The following is a 16,451-nucleotide window of genomic DNA, read 5'->3' as shown; positions in this document are numbered from 1 at the left end:
TGATGGATACTATATAACTATGTATAGTATATAGTTGTTATATAACTAATAACTGCAATAACAACTAGAAGTACTTCACACAAGGCTTGCAATAGGTATGAGCAAGAGTGGAATGAAAATGGGCGGGTATTTTTTTTTTTTTTTTTTTTTTTTTGCCAGATACTCTTTATACAGTGGCCGTGAATTCAGCTCTGTGGTTTCTGGAGCCCTCCTGGGGCCCACCCAGCCTCATTAAGTGGGGAAGTGAGTGACCCCTGAGTCTAACATATACCTCCTGGCTCTACAGGTTGGGTCTTGGACGTAGGAATTGCAGCAATTATTTTTTTCCAAGGAATGTAGATATGACATGATTTCCTTTATGAAATTCAAATTTTTGACTGATTATTAGGTTATTAAAGTACATGAATATGGGACAATACGTCCTGAAATGTTGTGCGACAATATGTTAATTTAAAATAAATTACATTCCAATTGGAAGCTACGAACTTATTTTACAACCCAATAGATAGGTATTATTTACAAATTAAAAAAAATCCTATCAAAGAAATGTAACCTACTGAATAAGTAGCTCCTAAAATGGTATATGATGTATGAAGAGGTGTATATTTCTCAATAAATTCAATTCAGGCCAATAGCCTATTTTGGAGGCCTATGTTAAACTGTATTTATATATACAAAAAAAAGATTTGATTTATAAGTTATAAATGTCAAATAAGAATTTTATAAATTTTGATGGAGTCTTATCTATGATAAATACTGGTATTACTTATGAATACATAATAGTGTATTTTTAAAAAACAAATATTTTCCACCACAAGGAGTAACAAGCTGTACGTATCTTTCCTAAAATAGAATAACTATTTACCAGTCTGTACACAAAACATAAAGAAGGAATATTTTCATGAAACAATGGAAACATGAGATTTTCAAGCGTTAAGCCCATTGAAACTCAAATTTTTCTCAAAACTCTAATAAAATTAATTGTTTTTCACTTCTTTTTTTTCCAACAATTTCTAAATTAATTTAAAAAAATAAAACTAGGAACTTAGTCAAGAGAGATTGTACCAGATTAAAATTCCGGATTAATATACTAAATTTCTATGGACAAAAAATGTATTAATTCTGTTATTTATCTATTTTATAAAGGAGGTAAGAAAAAAAAAGGACAAAAAATAAGTGAGTTTTGTCAGGTTGTGAATTCATAGTTAGATACTTTCTGATTTTACTGAATCATGAAAAAAATAAGATTTTGACAGTGCCAACCATAGAGTAGATGAGATTAGTTCAGTCATATAAACTTTTTGTTCCCTCCCCCTAAAAAAAGTTAATGAGACTTAAAAGGATATACTTTCATTTAAAATATACCATAGTTGTAACCAAGTTTTACTCACTGCAATACATATGATAGAAATATACAGCTAAACAAATTTTTTTTTTAGATTTAATAAAGAAAAGGATTGCTTTGAATTTTAAAAAATTTGAAATATTAAAAAAAATCTAAATTATATTTTTTTCAATATGTTTTTAATTAAATAGCTTTATTAATGAGCTAAAATTAATTGATCTCATAAATTTCATTATGTCCAACAAGTGGGGGGGGGGGTGCAACTCTTCAGGTCGGCACCCCTGATAGGTTTTGAATACCCAGAACTAATGTCAGCAGCACCAGGCCACAACATAAATCAGACAGGTTTTTTAGTGACAGTGTGTTGACCACTCTGAGAATTAGACATGTCAAAAACAGTTAGAACTATAAATATATCATGAATTAGATCAGAACTGATTAATTTATCGTTATTAAATAAAATTTAATCTTATTAATTAGAAGAAAATATCATCAATTTAAAATACTTGACCAAAAAATTATAACACTTTTTACAGCTAGTATGAAATATTTCATTACTTCTGACTGAATGAAACTAATTTATATTTATGAATAAAATCTAAATTTTGAGGAACTGATAGCTGAGCGGGCTGGGGCTAGGGACCAGAAGGTACAGAAGATTGAGGTTTGATTCCAATGGTCAATATTTAATCACGTGGCAGCCCCAAAAATGAATCTTGACATTCCCAATCTGGGGCTCAACAGTGGACTTGATTAAAAAAAAGAAAAACCTATGAAATAAAGTTCAATAAAACAATTAAAATAAAATTATAGATTTGAAATGAAAAATAAAACTAACTTTTATTCTAGTTTCACTTTTATACAGATATCATAATTGCATGTAGTATGTTAAAGACAGTTAGACTAATTATCCTCAAAGTACTTTTGACTATTATCTCAGCCATAAATATAGGCCCTCATTCTCAGCTCAAATTTATCTCTGGAAGTATAAATAATTTGCCTCAATTAAAATTCATTCCTTGCTATGGACAAAGTTATAATTGTGGCAAACTTTTCTGATTAAGTAGCCACCTGTTGCTGAAGTTTTCAGTTAAATTCCATTAAAAGCTTTTACTGTAGTCAATAACGATTGTTGCATAATAACCACAAGCTATTAATCTGAACTAATGATATTCAATTAATACAATGATTGAGAAAACAAATTTAAATTTATATTTAAAACAGTAAAGTACAACTTAATATTGCAAAAACTACAAACATATATAAATAGAAATATCAAGACTAAAGAAAAATAATTTAAAATATCTGTAAATTTCATTTATTTTATTTACTTCAGTAAGATAGAGAAGTTAAAAATATGTGTAATAACTTATTATAGTAATTTTTACTAAAATGCCAACATATTAGATTAACCTTAACAAAATATTACATTTACTTATTAACTAAACTAAGTCAAACTAATTACTCATTAAAATAGTGAAGTAGATACTGTTTCCTGTAGCTGTTATTCAAGAATAATTTAGTTAGGAGATAACTATAGTCAAAGAATAAAACACACTGAAAAGCAAACCATAATTTAGAGTAAGGTTTACTAACCAGTTAGTTTTCTTAGAATACACCCTTACCCCTCTCCATCTTCATTCCCCTCTCCTCCCCTCCCCTCTGCTCCCAACCAACTTTTCCTTTGAAAGTGATCCAAAAGATTAAAACAATATTAAAGAAAAATTGGATTAATTATTTTGCTGAAATATATCTTTATGCATTAAACGAAAAAAAATATTCAAAAAATATATACATTTTTAAATTATTCACTAAAAATTCGTGAAATAATTTCAAAATTAATAAATCCGTTTATTAGACTGTTCCAGACCTGTTTAAAAAAAAAAAAAAATCAAAATTGATCAATTAATAGGCTGTGAAATTGGAACAATTAGAAGTAACCAATCTATTCATGAATCGTATAATTGGAATTTTAGCAGTGCTCAACAGGAACTTCTTTCTATAATGTGGTAGCCATCTTTAATTTCAATTAATGAAGCTTCTAATGAAGAAACCCAAAATAAACTATTAAGCCAAATCCTGAGTTATTAAAAACTTTAATAAATCTAATATCATGAGAGTACTTGATTGCACATTAATGGACTTCTATCATTGAAGCAAACAACAAAAATTAATAAGAGCAATGTCTCCTTACCTCGTATCGCACAGCAAAAAGCAAGCCATCAGTAGACTGGAACCAATTACCCTGAAAAAAATAAAAAATAAAGTTGAGCAAAATGCTAATTAAGTTAAGTAGGGGATAAAAAAAATATTAATTAATATAATAAATGGTTAGGTATAGGTCATAGCCATTACATGATGGAAAGCTTTCAATCGGAAGTCATTTGAAACAATTGATTTAGTGTCCATCGTAAACTTCAAAACGCAGGTGCAATATCTAAATTATCAAGTTCTACATTAATTAATTATTTAAACTGGAATGGTTTCAAAAAAACTAAATGAAAAAATAATTTAACACTCGAACTATCCCGAAACACCCGACGAACAAGAAATAGTTAAGAGACTAGCACTGCCAACTGTACAACAATAAATTTTAAATTTCGAAATAGAAAAGTATTTCCTTTCCTTATTACCATTAATTTTCCTGATGGATTAAATCAATTATTTTATTTTTGATTAATTTCATAACTTTTTACATTTTCATCTCGAAGTAATTTGGAAATCACGAATGGATTTTGAGATATATATTCATTTATACCAGTTAATTTCTCTTAATACAATTAAGAAATAAACCATTCCTAACCGTTTGGTAAATTATAGTAAAAAAAATAAAATAAAATACAAAAACTATCCAATCAATTGTCAAAAATAATTTTGTTAAGGCATCAGTGATGTTTTTATAAAATGTAATAGTACGGTATATGAAAACAAAATGGTAGTATAGAGCAACGCTAAAGATATTTTCTGTATATAATCCACTCCTTGAAAAATAGTGTCCAATAATTGGTTTTAATTTTGAGAACGAACTTATCTATTTTAATTTTAAGTATCAGAAAAGTCATATAGTACTTCGTTTTAACAAAGTTTAAAAGATGAATTAAAAATTATTTAAAATGTGTCTCACTTTGTTTTGTTCTATAAATTTCATTCTATTTAAAAACATTTCCAAGAATCTGCTGTTTTAATTAAGGGTAAATGGTTTTGATTCAGACTTGGTTATTTTCACAATTTTTTTTAGCTAAACTACATTTAGCTAAAAAACCTTATTTATTTAATAGCTACACATTTTTTCTAATAGTAAGATTTAAAATAAATAAAGCTTTCAAGAAATGTCATTCATTTTGTCAAGCACCAATTTCTTTCAAGAAAATTATGAACATCACAAAAGAAATAACTCCTAAGAAACCTCCCTGTAGCTATCAGAACATTTAGTTTTCACTTTGTAAGGTAAATTTCTTTGTGAGTATCCCATAGTTTAATTAAAAGACTATTGTCAAAATGAATGACATGTTCAAAAGCTTTATTTTAACTTTAACTTTTGCTGCAATCATGAATAAGTAATGGATGAAAGTTTTTTTACTTTGTTCTATTTGTCGCCTAGAAAGTTTCTTTAATAATGTATGTTAGATGCAAATGTCTTACGTAATAATTATTTGAAGAATAATGTCCACTAGCTATTAGCATGAAACAGAATTGTAAGCTGATGAATATGTGATATTTCTATAATATATTGTAATGAACATATAATAGTTTTGATCTATTTACAGGATATGGCTTGTGGGCTGTCGATCCTGTGCAGGGGGTCTGCAGAGGAGAGGCTCAGGTGGGTTTTCAAGCTATATGATCTGAACGGTGATGGTAGAGTAAGTAGGGAAGAAATGGCTGAAGTGGTTTCTGCTGTCTATGGCCTCTTGGGTCATGGGCCTCATCCACCTCACCAGTACCTCAACACCAGGCTTGATATCATTTTTCAGGTGAAATCGTTTACAATAATTTATTTCTATTCAATATAACAGTTTTATTCTTATTTTTTTTCCATTTTTATGATTTTTTTTTTCAATTAATATTAGTAGCTATCATTGAAGTTAAAGATTTTATAAAAGTAATGGTGAGAAGATAGTTGACCGTGAATAGTATATATGAGGAGAAGATGGTTGGGGGTGCGATTAGAGAATAACACCAATAAGTTAAAAAAACTTATTAATTATTGCCAACGTTTCGGCCAGAATTTCTAGCCTTCATCAGGGCTAAGAACAAAAAACAAGACAACAATCAATGAATAGAAAGGAATATAGAATGATTAAAGTTAATAATGTACAGAAAATAGATAAAAATAAAGTAATGAAAGAAGTGAGGAAGTGCGTATCTTACCGCACGTGCCACTGACCTCACTTGGATTACCAACATCTTCCAAGCAGGTATGTTGGCACTAATAAATAAGTTTTTTAAAACTTATTTGTGTTATTCTCTGACCGCACCCCAAACCATCTCCTCATTTATATAAAAATAATTTGATTCATTTAGAGCAAATGATGGTGTAAATCATTCTGTTCTCATCACACTTCATATTCATAAAAAAAATAAAAAATAATAATAATCAAAAAATAATTCAATAATTTGTGAATGGATTAATTTCAAATGATTTTAAGTTGTGGGATATGTTTCTGATTGACCAGTTTTAACAAAGGAAAATATTACTTCTTACCAACAAGTTTATAGTACTTCCCTTAAGGTATTGAATTTCTCAAAACTCCAATGTACACCATTTTCACATTTGCTCAATTCTGCATCAATTTTTATATTTACAACTTGGTTAAAATACTGGCTTGTATTTATTTAATAATATTTTTCCTATTTGAAAATGTATTGTTATTATTCTTGAATCTTTCAAATGAATTCAATTTTTTTTTTTCAGAGAACGGTACTAAAATTATAGCATAATAAACTTAAGGTCGTCCTTTATTAATGCCCTTTGTTATTTCTTCTTGTACATTAGTGATAAAGTACGAAACTTGAACTCATTTCCCTCCTATGCTCATTTGCACTCTGTGTGGAAAAGTCTCAGGACAGGTTCTCTCGTTCAAATCTACAGAAGGTGGTCCTCGTTTGAGTTCATGCTCCTTGGCATGATTTTATATACTGATCCTAATTTTTATATACTGAAGCAATAACTTTTTTAAGTTTAAAATAGAGCTGTAACACATTTACATTATATGGAAATGAACTGCTCAATCAAATTTATATTTTAATTAGTTGTTAATATTTGACATAAAATATTGAATAATAAAATCCTATATTTTAGAATTTTTAGGAAATAGGTTACATTAAAAGTTTAAATGATAAATAAAGTTCTTATTGAGAAATATAAACAGATTGAGTACTTATAATTGGGGAACACATAACGGAAAAAATGTATTGACATTAGTTATGAATGTTCATAAAAATTAATGAAGATCAATCAAATGAACTAAAACTTTTATTATGCAAAAATTCATTTATCTATTGTTTATCAGGATGAAAAGAATGTGTAGAATAATCTGCATTGAGTGTACTTGTTTTTAATTAAATAGATACTTACTTTCTCACCAACCTTTATGTACAATGGAACAAAAAAATTGTCGCAAAAGAACAAGTAATGGTCTATGAGAGTCAAGCAAACTTTGACTTCTTAAAAATAAATTTGAAGCCCATTTAAATGAATACCCTACTATTCATAATATTCAAAAGATTCGAAAAGTGAAATATAGATAAAAATTAATGATTAAAATTAAAGATTAAATTCAATTTTACCGATAATATAAATTACGATGAACCTTCATTGGTGTTCTATCTTTTTCTGAACTATCAAAAAATTAAGAGTTTTTTGTATATATAAACTTTGCAAATTGTAAAAGAACTTGATGTTTAACCTTATTGTTTCCATTTTTTATTTATTCTTTGGCTACTCCAATTACATTCTGCAAATTTGTGAGCTCTTCATTGATACATTCCTCATTACATAAAATAACATCATAGTTATTGTTAGAGTACTTCTTTGCTATTCTGGTTTTCATCACCTGAATTGCCTTTGTCTAAATAGTCTCAAGGTTTATTATTGTTCTTATTGCATATAATATTGCTTCAGAGATGTTCAATAATATAGAGTTTCTGGAAATTATTTACTAATTTACTAAACTCTTAAATTATTAACAAATGAATGATCACCTGTCACCTTTAAAAAAAAAAAAACCCTATCTGCTCTAATGATAAAAAACAAAAAGTTGTATTTTTGTTCACTGATTCCTTCTAGCAAGGATGAGAAATACCTTAGTATTCACCCACCAAACCTAACTTATAAATAAATATTGGAATTACTGTGAGGGAACATTGTTAGATCAGTTAGCTGTACTGGATACTTAATATTTCTAAAAATAATCCAATTACACATTAATATCACTTTATTTATGTAAAAACATTTTTTTTTCCTATTTTTTTAAAAGTTTTTTCTTAAATATGTTTAGAAAATGGATCGCAACAAGGATGGAGTTGTCACTCTGGATGAGTTCCTAGAATCATGTTTGGAAGACGCCTCAATAACAAACTCTTTGGCAGCATTTGACTCAATTATTTGAATCAAGATGTTAAACAGACACTGTGCATATTGAGAACAGTTTGTTTATAATCTCAACCATAAAGGATGATTGCCATCCACAAAGAAGATAACCAAAAGACTTTTTCCTTGTCATATGAAAATGATTGTGGTCTGACAAAAATATTTGATGTGTTTGTCGAATGTATGCTCTTTTTCAAAGGGATTTAGATTTATTATGAAGAGATCGATGATTGAATGCCATCAGTAAACTATGATTGGATTGCTCACATGTTCACTTTTTTTATAAATTTTTAATTTTTTCATTTTTGAATCCTGGATTGTCTAAAAAGTAATCTTTTGAGTTAGGGATTTTAAGCTTTTCAATTTATATTTATGGCCATACAATATACTACAATGAACCCGACATTTTCATTATCACAGCCGTCCATAGTATTGGAGGTATTAAGAACAATCATTTAATAAGAAAAGTAGTTCATTTAGGGTATCAAAATGAATTTAAGGGTTTGTGAGAATAAATGATTATAGTCTTTTCACAATTGGTCAAGTCAGGCTTGTAGGGCTGTGAATCAATTTTCCGGCCAATAGAAAATCTGAAATTTCTGTCTTGTCCAATTCTAATAAACTGATTTTCTTTTGGATTATTTATAAGTTATTGAGAAAAAAAGTGAAATAATTTAGGCCTATTTTAAATGTATGTATTTTATATAATTTACCCAGTGTTTTTTTTTTAAAATTAAATTCTAAAGTGAAAATTTTATAAGCTCTCAATATTGAATGTAAACTGAGGTATTCATAGGATACTTTGTTAGGTGTCTAGGTGAAATGTATTATAAGTGTTTATATAGAATGTGTATATCGTTTAAACATTAAAAAAAAAAAAATATGTAGAAAAACACATGAGACATGTGAACAATACAGGAGTTAGTTATAATTTAGAAATGTCAATAGATTAGTTAATTAAATCAGTGACTTAACTTTTTCTCAGAGTAAATTTTTAATTTATATAACCATAATAAAACCTTAGAAAGTTCTTGATTCATTTATTATTTTATCAGGAAACCAATCCTTACAATTATGTATATTCTAGATGCTCGATTACCTTTTTTGAGAATAATTTGGTGTTTTTAAAAAGTAAATAATTTCTTGTGAAAATTCACACCCAGTATGATCTGAAGTTTTTAATTTATTGTAAATAATTTTTAGTTGCATCGTAAATAAATTTGTATATTCTTTTATCCTACTAACGTTTATTTACATGTTATATTTAGCTGTATTGAATAATTTCACTAATGCTTTGAACTGAGATATGATAGATAACCACTGTCTGCTATTCATGTTGCCTATTTTTACATTTTTTTTTTTTTAGTATTAAAAAAATTTTATTTTATTAGTCAACTCAACTAATTTTTCTCTCTAAAAATTAAAAATATTTAGTTTAAAAATAAATTAATGGCTGTCAAAGTTCTAACAGCTGCAAATTATTAAAAATAGGTACTGTACAACAATGTCGGTTAGTTTATTTTAAACCTTTTATCATAGAACACATTGTTTTCTTTATTTTATAATTATTTTATTATTCAATAAAAAAAAAAAAATGATCCACAATATTCATCCTAGTATCAATATCATACTTTTTCAATATCAGAAGACACGGAAATGAATAATTTAAAGCCTTTCAAGTTAAAAATTTTGTTCAATTCAATATCCTGTTTTGTAAAACTTAAAAATAATCTTACACAATGAATTTTTTTTATAGAAATTGTTCATTTATTGGTTACTTATAATATTTTTTTAAATATTATTTTATTAGTATATCGAGATATTAATTATAAGATATATTACAATTTCAAATTTATTTAAATTAAACTCTTAGTCACTTAAAAGAGAATTATATCTTGATAAAGATTTTTCAAAATTAACTTAGGTGAGGAAGCATAGCCATGTGCACCACGATAAAGTAATGTTTTTAAGTTTCCAAATAAAAATTTCTTCCAACAATCAATCTCAGTATAGAAATGAAAATGATTTAAATCAGTGTGAATGAAATAAAATTTTATTAGTTAAAATGGTATTGATATTTCTCAGGGTAAATCATTGAAAAAGATAACTTACATGTTCATAACATTGTTTTTTCATTTTACAGAAAAAAAATTCATAATATGCTAAATTAAAATTTAGAACTTTCGCATTAAATATTGAATAAAAAAAACTAATGTATATAAAGCCCTTGAAAATAGGTAAAATATTAAAATGAAATTCACTATGGAAATTCACAGCCATGCATATCGGTTCTAATGTCTAGATCTATTTATTATAATTTTTTTATATTCGATCAATTTAGAAGGGAAATTAGAAAGCACATTTTTAATAATTGTGTGATATTGATAATGATTTGATTTGATTAATATATCAAGAACAATTATTTTATTTCAAGCACCAACATTATAAACTATTGATTATAAAAAATAAAATAAAAAATGCACAAAGACGAACTTTAATCGCTCATATAAGACATAAACAAATAGACTAACTAGTTATTATACAATTATGTGATCTTACTTATAGTTGTTTTTATATTTTATAAACTGTCTAAATCAAATGTAAAATAAATTTAATATTTTTTTCTTTTTTTATGTAAATTGTTTACAATGAGATAAAGATAAGACATGATGATAATTAATAAATAAAAATTTATATATTTTGTGTATATATTTGTGCCAAAACTAGAGGTAAAAGAAAAATATGAAAAAAAAAAAATGGCTAAAAATATGTTGGAATGTACATTGGGTCCAATTAGTCATTTCCTTACAGAATTGAGAGCTTATCTGCTGTAAAATTCAGGACCTTTTAGTTTTGTCAAATAACCGAACCACTTTACTTGACATAATCATATTTAAAACGTTCATATATCACAGAATAAAACTATTGTATTTTCTCAGTATTAGCAATTTAAATGAGCTGTTGAAACTTAACCCAAGAGAACTCGCTACGAAAGTCACGAACGCTACAAAAGTCGGAAATTGCATAATGTATATACTATATACCTTATAAATTTCTTCATAGCCATAGTTATGAATTTGTCAATGTTATTAATTCATAAACAAAAAATAATTACTTTTCATTGAGGTCTAGTCATTTCTGAATTATCTGCGCCTCTGAAATACCATTGTTTATGTTTTCTTATTATAATTTCTACTAACCTTCATCCAAACAACCAAAATTTGTTTCATTGCGCATATACTTTTTAAAAACATCCATTTCTTCCATTTTGAACACTTTATCTGGCTTATATTTTATAGAAAAGTTTTGCTGTCAAGAATACTGCATGTCTCTTATGAAAATACTTTCACATGACATTGTTTTTCCTTGAATATAGAATTTAAATTTGTAGAGCCTTCCTGTACTTTCTTGTAAGTAGAAAATTTGTTCATGTTCAACCACATTATCCTTAACTAGTGGTGCAGAAACATAGCTTGTCATATTTTCCTCTTTTATTAATTTACACAATTAGAAACAAAGAAAGTTTATTCTTATAATTAATCTAGACTCTTTAAAATATTCAAAACAGAGTTTCGAATTAAGGAAATTGAACGTACTGGGGCTCAACCATTGTATCAGAACGCTCATACTGCAAAATATCTTATAAAATTCTTCTGGAACATATTTTTTAATATCTTCAAGGCCAAAATGATGCAAACAACTGAAATAAGTTGTGAAAGTTTCATACAACATAATCCTTCCCTTTAAATGGGAAAAATTGAAGCTAATCTAATCTTTTCACTATCGTTCTATTTCTTATAAGAAAATCTCACAGAGCGAGTTCTCCAAGGTTAATCGTGGAGAAAAAAAATAATAGAAATCAGAAACAATAGAATGATTTCAAATAGTATCAGCATGATGACAATTCAGAATGTATGTTATAAAAAATTCTATTAAAATTACTATAGTTGTATGTGTCCAATCCCAGTTAAATCTGTGTTAATGTGAATCTATGTCTAGATTGTTGTATAGCATTGTAAAAATATACAGGTGAAATTCCTACTTTATAATACAAGAATATTTGTCACAAATTATTATATATGGTGTATAGTTGTGTAATTATTGATAGATATTGTATATTTTATAAAAAGAAAAAAAATACGAATATCAGCTTATACATTGCAAACTTATTGATTTTAGAAAATGTTACATATTTTCATTTGTTCATCGTGAATATATATATTTACTGTTATAATCATATGCAAATGTATGTTAAGAAATGTTCATTATAAAAATAAATATTGTTGTTACTCTGCAAAAGAAAAATAAAGTTCTTTATAAAGAAACTGTACTTTTCAGTCTCAGATTTTCATCCTTTTATCATTCCTAAATCATATCTAATTCATTGGTAATGAAATGATTAATTTATTTAGCAATATATATATATGTACCTCAGAGGCTCACAACACTATTTACTAAATCACATTATTACACATTTTCTAAATTGATTTTTCTTTACATAGATGTATAGATATATGGACCATATAAAAAATCCCTTTGTGAGGGTTGTTCAGGGAACCACCCTTGAACAATATTAATTAATGATTAATCGAAATATATTGATAAATCATGGCACAATAACTCCTTCAACCTCCAACACTTGAATCGATAACCAGATTTTTTATCTGAGGCATCCATTTTTACCTTTAGAATAAATTATCAACATAACACAGAAGCAGATCCAAAAGAAAGGCTGGCCCACAGGGGAAATGGAGAACATGGGAAGAAACATGAACCCACCATAAGAACACCATCGAGAAGAATTATCTATCTACAGGTACCTAAATTCTTCATATTTAAGAAGAAACAATAGACCCTCAAATCAAAATCAACTAACATAATAACTAATCTTATTTTACATTTCTAGTTTTTACACTATCTAAATCATGTATCATAATAACTAGAGACCAGATTTTTGTGCAGTAAAAAAACAAAAAACATGAAGTAAAAAACCTACAATCATGCAGTAAAAACTTAAAATGTAAATACAACACCCAAATCCTGCAATAATCAACTTCATTGTTTTAATTTATAATATTAATGTACCTGACGTTGTTTGGATTAAATTAAATCTGATAAATACTCTCTATATTTATTCAAACATGAATAAAAAACTAAACTAATCTCATAAAAACCTCCAATTTTGTCTATAGTTAAAGAGCTACGAGAAAGCTAATTCTATTAAATGATTTTATATTCCTATTATAAAGCCTGGAACTAATTTTTTCAACTTCTTAAAACCACCTCAATTTTAAAGTTCAGAAAAAATATGCTAGGCACTATATTTATAATACATTAGAGTAAAAAATATTCCAAGCAAAATTATCTTTTTAATTTCCTCACAAAATTCACGTTCTTCCACTTACCTTTTTAATTATGTATTTACATACATAGCTAGATGTACAGAAGTCTGCCAGCACTCAAATTAAAGCCGGTTAAATGTACTATAAAGTAGTATATGATGTTTATCTTTATAGGAGTAGTTGTTTTATGCTATTTGATAATATAAATTCATGAAATGTTGATTTCTAGTTGTTCGAACGAAATTTCATGTACAAATATCATAAAAACTACTACTCCTATGAAGATAAATGTCATATACTGCTTTATTGTACATTAAACTAGCTTTAATTTAAGTATTGACAGAGATCTGCATCAGATGTGTAATGGTTCCTCAGATATAATTTTTCATAAATAAAATATTTTGTCCGAACAACTAGAACAACGTTTTGTAAATATATTATGTCAAATAGCATAAAAATACTACTCCTATGGAGATAAATGTTAAAACCACTTTTAAGTACATTCAACTAGCTTTAATTTGAGAGCTTATAGACTTCTATATGTTTAATGATTCCTGGAATAAATTTTTCTCAAAATAAATTCACTAACTACTGATAACTATTGAAGAAAACAGTTCTGAAGACTCATATTTTAGAAAAATGACTTCACTGTAAATTATGTTCTATTAAATTATTTTAGTGTTTTAGGTACTTTTAAACATATGGAACTGCCTTTTTTTTTCTCTTAGACTCTTGGACTACATTACAAATCATGAAGTCTTGGGTTCTGTACTTGCAGTGGAAGAATTGTTTCTTGGCAATTAGTTAAAAGACAGGTAAAGTGATCACTATTCAATTTCAACTGCTAGATTTTTCTTCCTACCTATTGATCGCCAAGAATTGTGGACAGCTTGACATTTCAGAGAGAATGGCCACTATCCAAAAATTTACAATGGTTCATTGAGCAAAACTTTAAAAATCATATGTACTGTTAAATAATGGCATTACTATAGGATTGTAACCTTTTTTTCTTAAAGACTTTTCTAAGAATCTGAAGTTCCTATAAAGAAGTATAAATCCCACTATATTAAATTTTGTTTACTGATATGAATAACCATTTTAATTAGTTTTAACATATTTTGTCAGAAGGTGTTGATAATATAGTCACAATAAAGTTAAAACTCTTTAACCAAACAATAGAATAAAAATAAATGAAGGGATTCTGTCAAAAAGAAGAATTTACTATAATAATAGTATATTAAATAAAATATGAAATTTTTCAATACAAATGTAACAGTGATATTATATACAAAATAATATTCTGCAATTTAATGCCAATAGCTTTATAATACTTATATAACAAATAATAATTTTAAAAAATAATAAATATTTTGGATAAAACTATGAATTGGATTTCACATCAAAAGGAAGAAGCTGCATGTACATCTTCTTTTTGTATTCAGCCAACAACTTATCGACAGTCCTAAAAAATAAAAATTAGATGTATTGGATATGTGACTGTATTGACATAATGGGTGTTCAGAAGTGCTACTGTACACTAAATTTTAAATATAAAATACTTAATAAAAACCAAAGATCTTCAAGAAAAATAAGTTATGAACAATATGCACATTATATAAAATCACTTATCATAAACAATACTGTCTAAATGGCGTAGAAAAAGAAGTGAGAATTATTTATCTTCATATCACTACAAAGAGAAGCATGAGCACTGGGCAGGATGAGCATTTCAATAAAACTCGGTTCATGGAAATTTATTAACGATTGAAGCCTTTAATGGATAACAGTGTGCTTCCTTAGTCAGGACATTAAATGGAACAAAGGATTCCATCGCTAATAAAATTTCAAAGGGTTAGGAGTGTTGTAAAGTCCACCTTCCTGTCCAGTGCCTACATGTATCTGAGTCAATTGGAGAAAAAATAATTCTCACTCGTTTTCATACACCATTTAGATAACATTATTTATCATAAATGATTTTCTGTAATGCACACATTGTAAATACATAAATTGTCCTTGATGTTCTTAAGTTTTAAAAATATATAACTTTTATTAAACCTAGATAACTGATCGTATGTGAATTTTTAGATAATCCATAATGTAGGTCTTCATCAGGGCTAAAATGAAAAGATATAAAGAAGATAGAGTCTTTTTTTTTTTTTAAAGATAAAGCTATGAAGTTGATTTTTATTTTCACTTTTGCATTGACTCTAACTTACTTACTTACTAACTTAATTTACTAACTCTTATATTAGGGATGTGACGGCTGTGCGGGTTGGGGCACAGGTCCCAGTGCGATCGGTTCAGAACGTAGTGGGTTCGATTCCCATCTGGGGCAGTTAAACATTCATTTTTCAGCGGTCCCGAAGAATGAATCTTGACATTCCCACCTTGGTCAGTACGCAGCGACAACCTAGGTAGCCGTCAGAGGTTGGCAAAAAGGACCACTTGCCAGACTTATTCCTCCCAATGAAATTGGGATTTAATTTTTACTTTTACATCGTTTCTACCTTCTTTCTTTTTATTTTAGCCTTGACGAAGACCTACATTATGAGTCGAAACGTTAGCAATAAATAAAAAGTTGAAAAATATTTTTTTCTTCTAGATCGCAGCCCTTATCATCTATTTAATTTTTAATCAGCAAATACCCTTTCTTGACACCCTGTATAAGAATTATATAAAAGTTTGGAGATAGTCAATGTTACAAAAAAAATAAATAAATAAACAACAAAACAATAACGTACTCCATTAATAAAACACTTACAATAAAATATGAAGATGATCAGGGTTGCGGTCAAGAAAGAACAAATAGTTTTTAATAGAAGATTATTGATTGACCGTGTGTATAGATGAATGGAATATGGTCCGGGTGCGGTCATAAAAAACTCAAATAGTAGATAATTATACTATTTTATTGAGCCAATGTTTCGCCCCACGTTGGCTCAATAAAATAGTATCATTATCTACTATTTGAGTTTTGTATGACCGTACCTGGACCATATTCCATTCAAATAGTTTTTAACTATTTATGTTCGACGTTTCACACCAATTTGCAGGGCTTCATCAGGACTGTTCAAACCGATAGGTTAAACAGACTTATTATTTTGATAGGTTAAACAGACTTATTATTTTGATAGGTTAAACAGACTTATTATTTTGATAGGTTAAACAGACT

At 27.5% G+C, this 16,451-nt stretch overlaps 2 protein-coding genes and 1 long non-coding RNA gene across 3 annotated transcripts in view; 1 reads left to right on the top strand and 2 right to left on the bottom strand.

Annotated features, from left to right (window-relative positions):
* Positions 1-3,870, bottom strand: part of LOC136795199 (uncharacterized) — a 327,053-nt gene extending 323,183 nt beyond the window's left edge. Inside the window, exons 1-2 of the long non-coding RNA XR_010842768.1 lie at positions 3,701-3,870; positions 3,540-3,590 (exon numbers count right to left, since the gene is read on the bottom strand). This is a non-coding gene — a long non-coding RNA (uncharacterized lncRNA). The remainder of the gene's footprint in view (positions 1-3,539; positions 3,591-3,700) is intronic.
* Positions 1-12,218, top strand: part of LOC106688898 (Kv channel-interacting protein 1) — a gene marked incomplete at its 5' end in the record, with an annotated part of 98,829 nt that extends 86,611 nt beyond the window's left edge. Inside the window, 2 exon segments of the mRNA XM_014433598.3 lie at positions 5,113-5,319; positions 7,846-12,218. Coding sequence (XP_014289084.3) covers positions 5,113-5,319; positions 7,846-7,956 — 318 coding nt within the window.
* A 2,337-nt stretch (positions 12,219-14,555) lies between these two features.
* Positions 14,556-16,451, bottom strand: part of Sec5 (secretory 5) — a 15,434-nt gene continuing 13,538 nt past the window's right edge. The window contains exon 17 of the mRNA XM_014433595.2: positions 14,556-14,741. Coding sequence (XP_014289081.1) covers positions 14,660-14,741 — 82 coding nt within the window. The 3' untranslated portion in view covers positions 14,556-14,659. The remainder of the gene's footprint in view (positions 14,742-16,451) is intronic.

This window comes from Halyomorpha halys, unplaced genomic scaffold (assembly GCF_000696795.3).
Source record: "Halyomorpha halys isolate HHAL.00 unplaced genomic scaffold, Hhal_1.1 Scaffold1231.1, whole genome shotgun sequence".
In the NCBI taxonomy this organism is placed as follows: Eukaryota; Metazoa; Arthropoda; class Insecta; order Hemiptera; family Pentatomidae; genus Halyomorpha; species Halyomorpha halys.
This window is presented reverse-complemented; position numbering and strand designations above follow the sequence as displayed.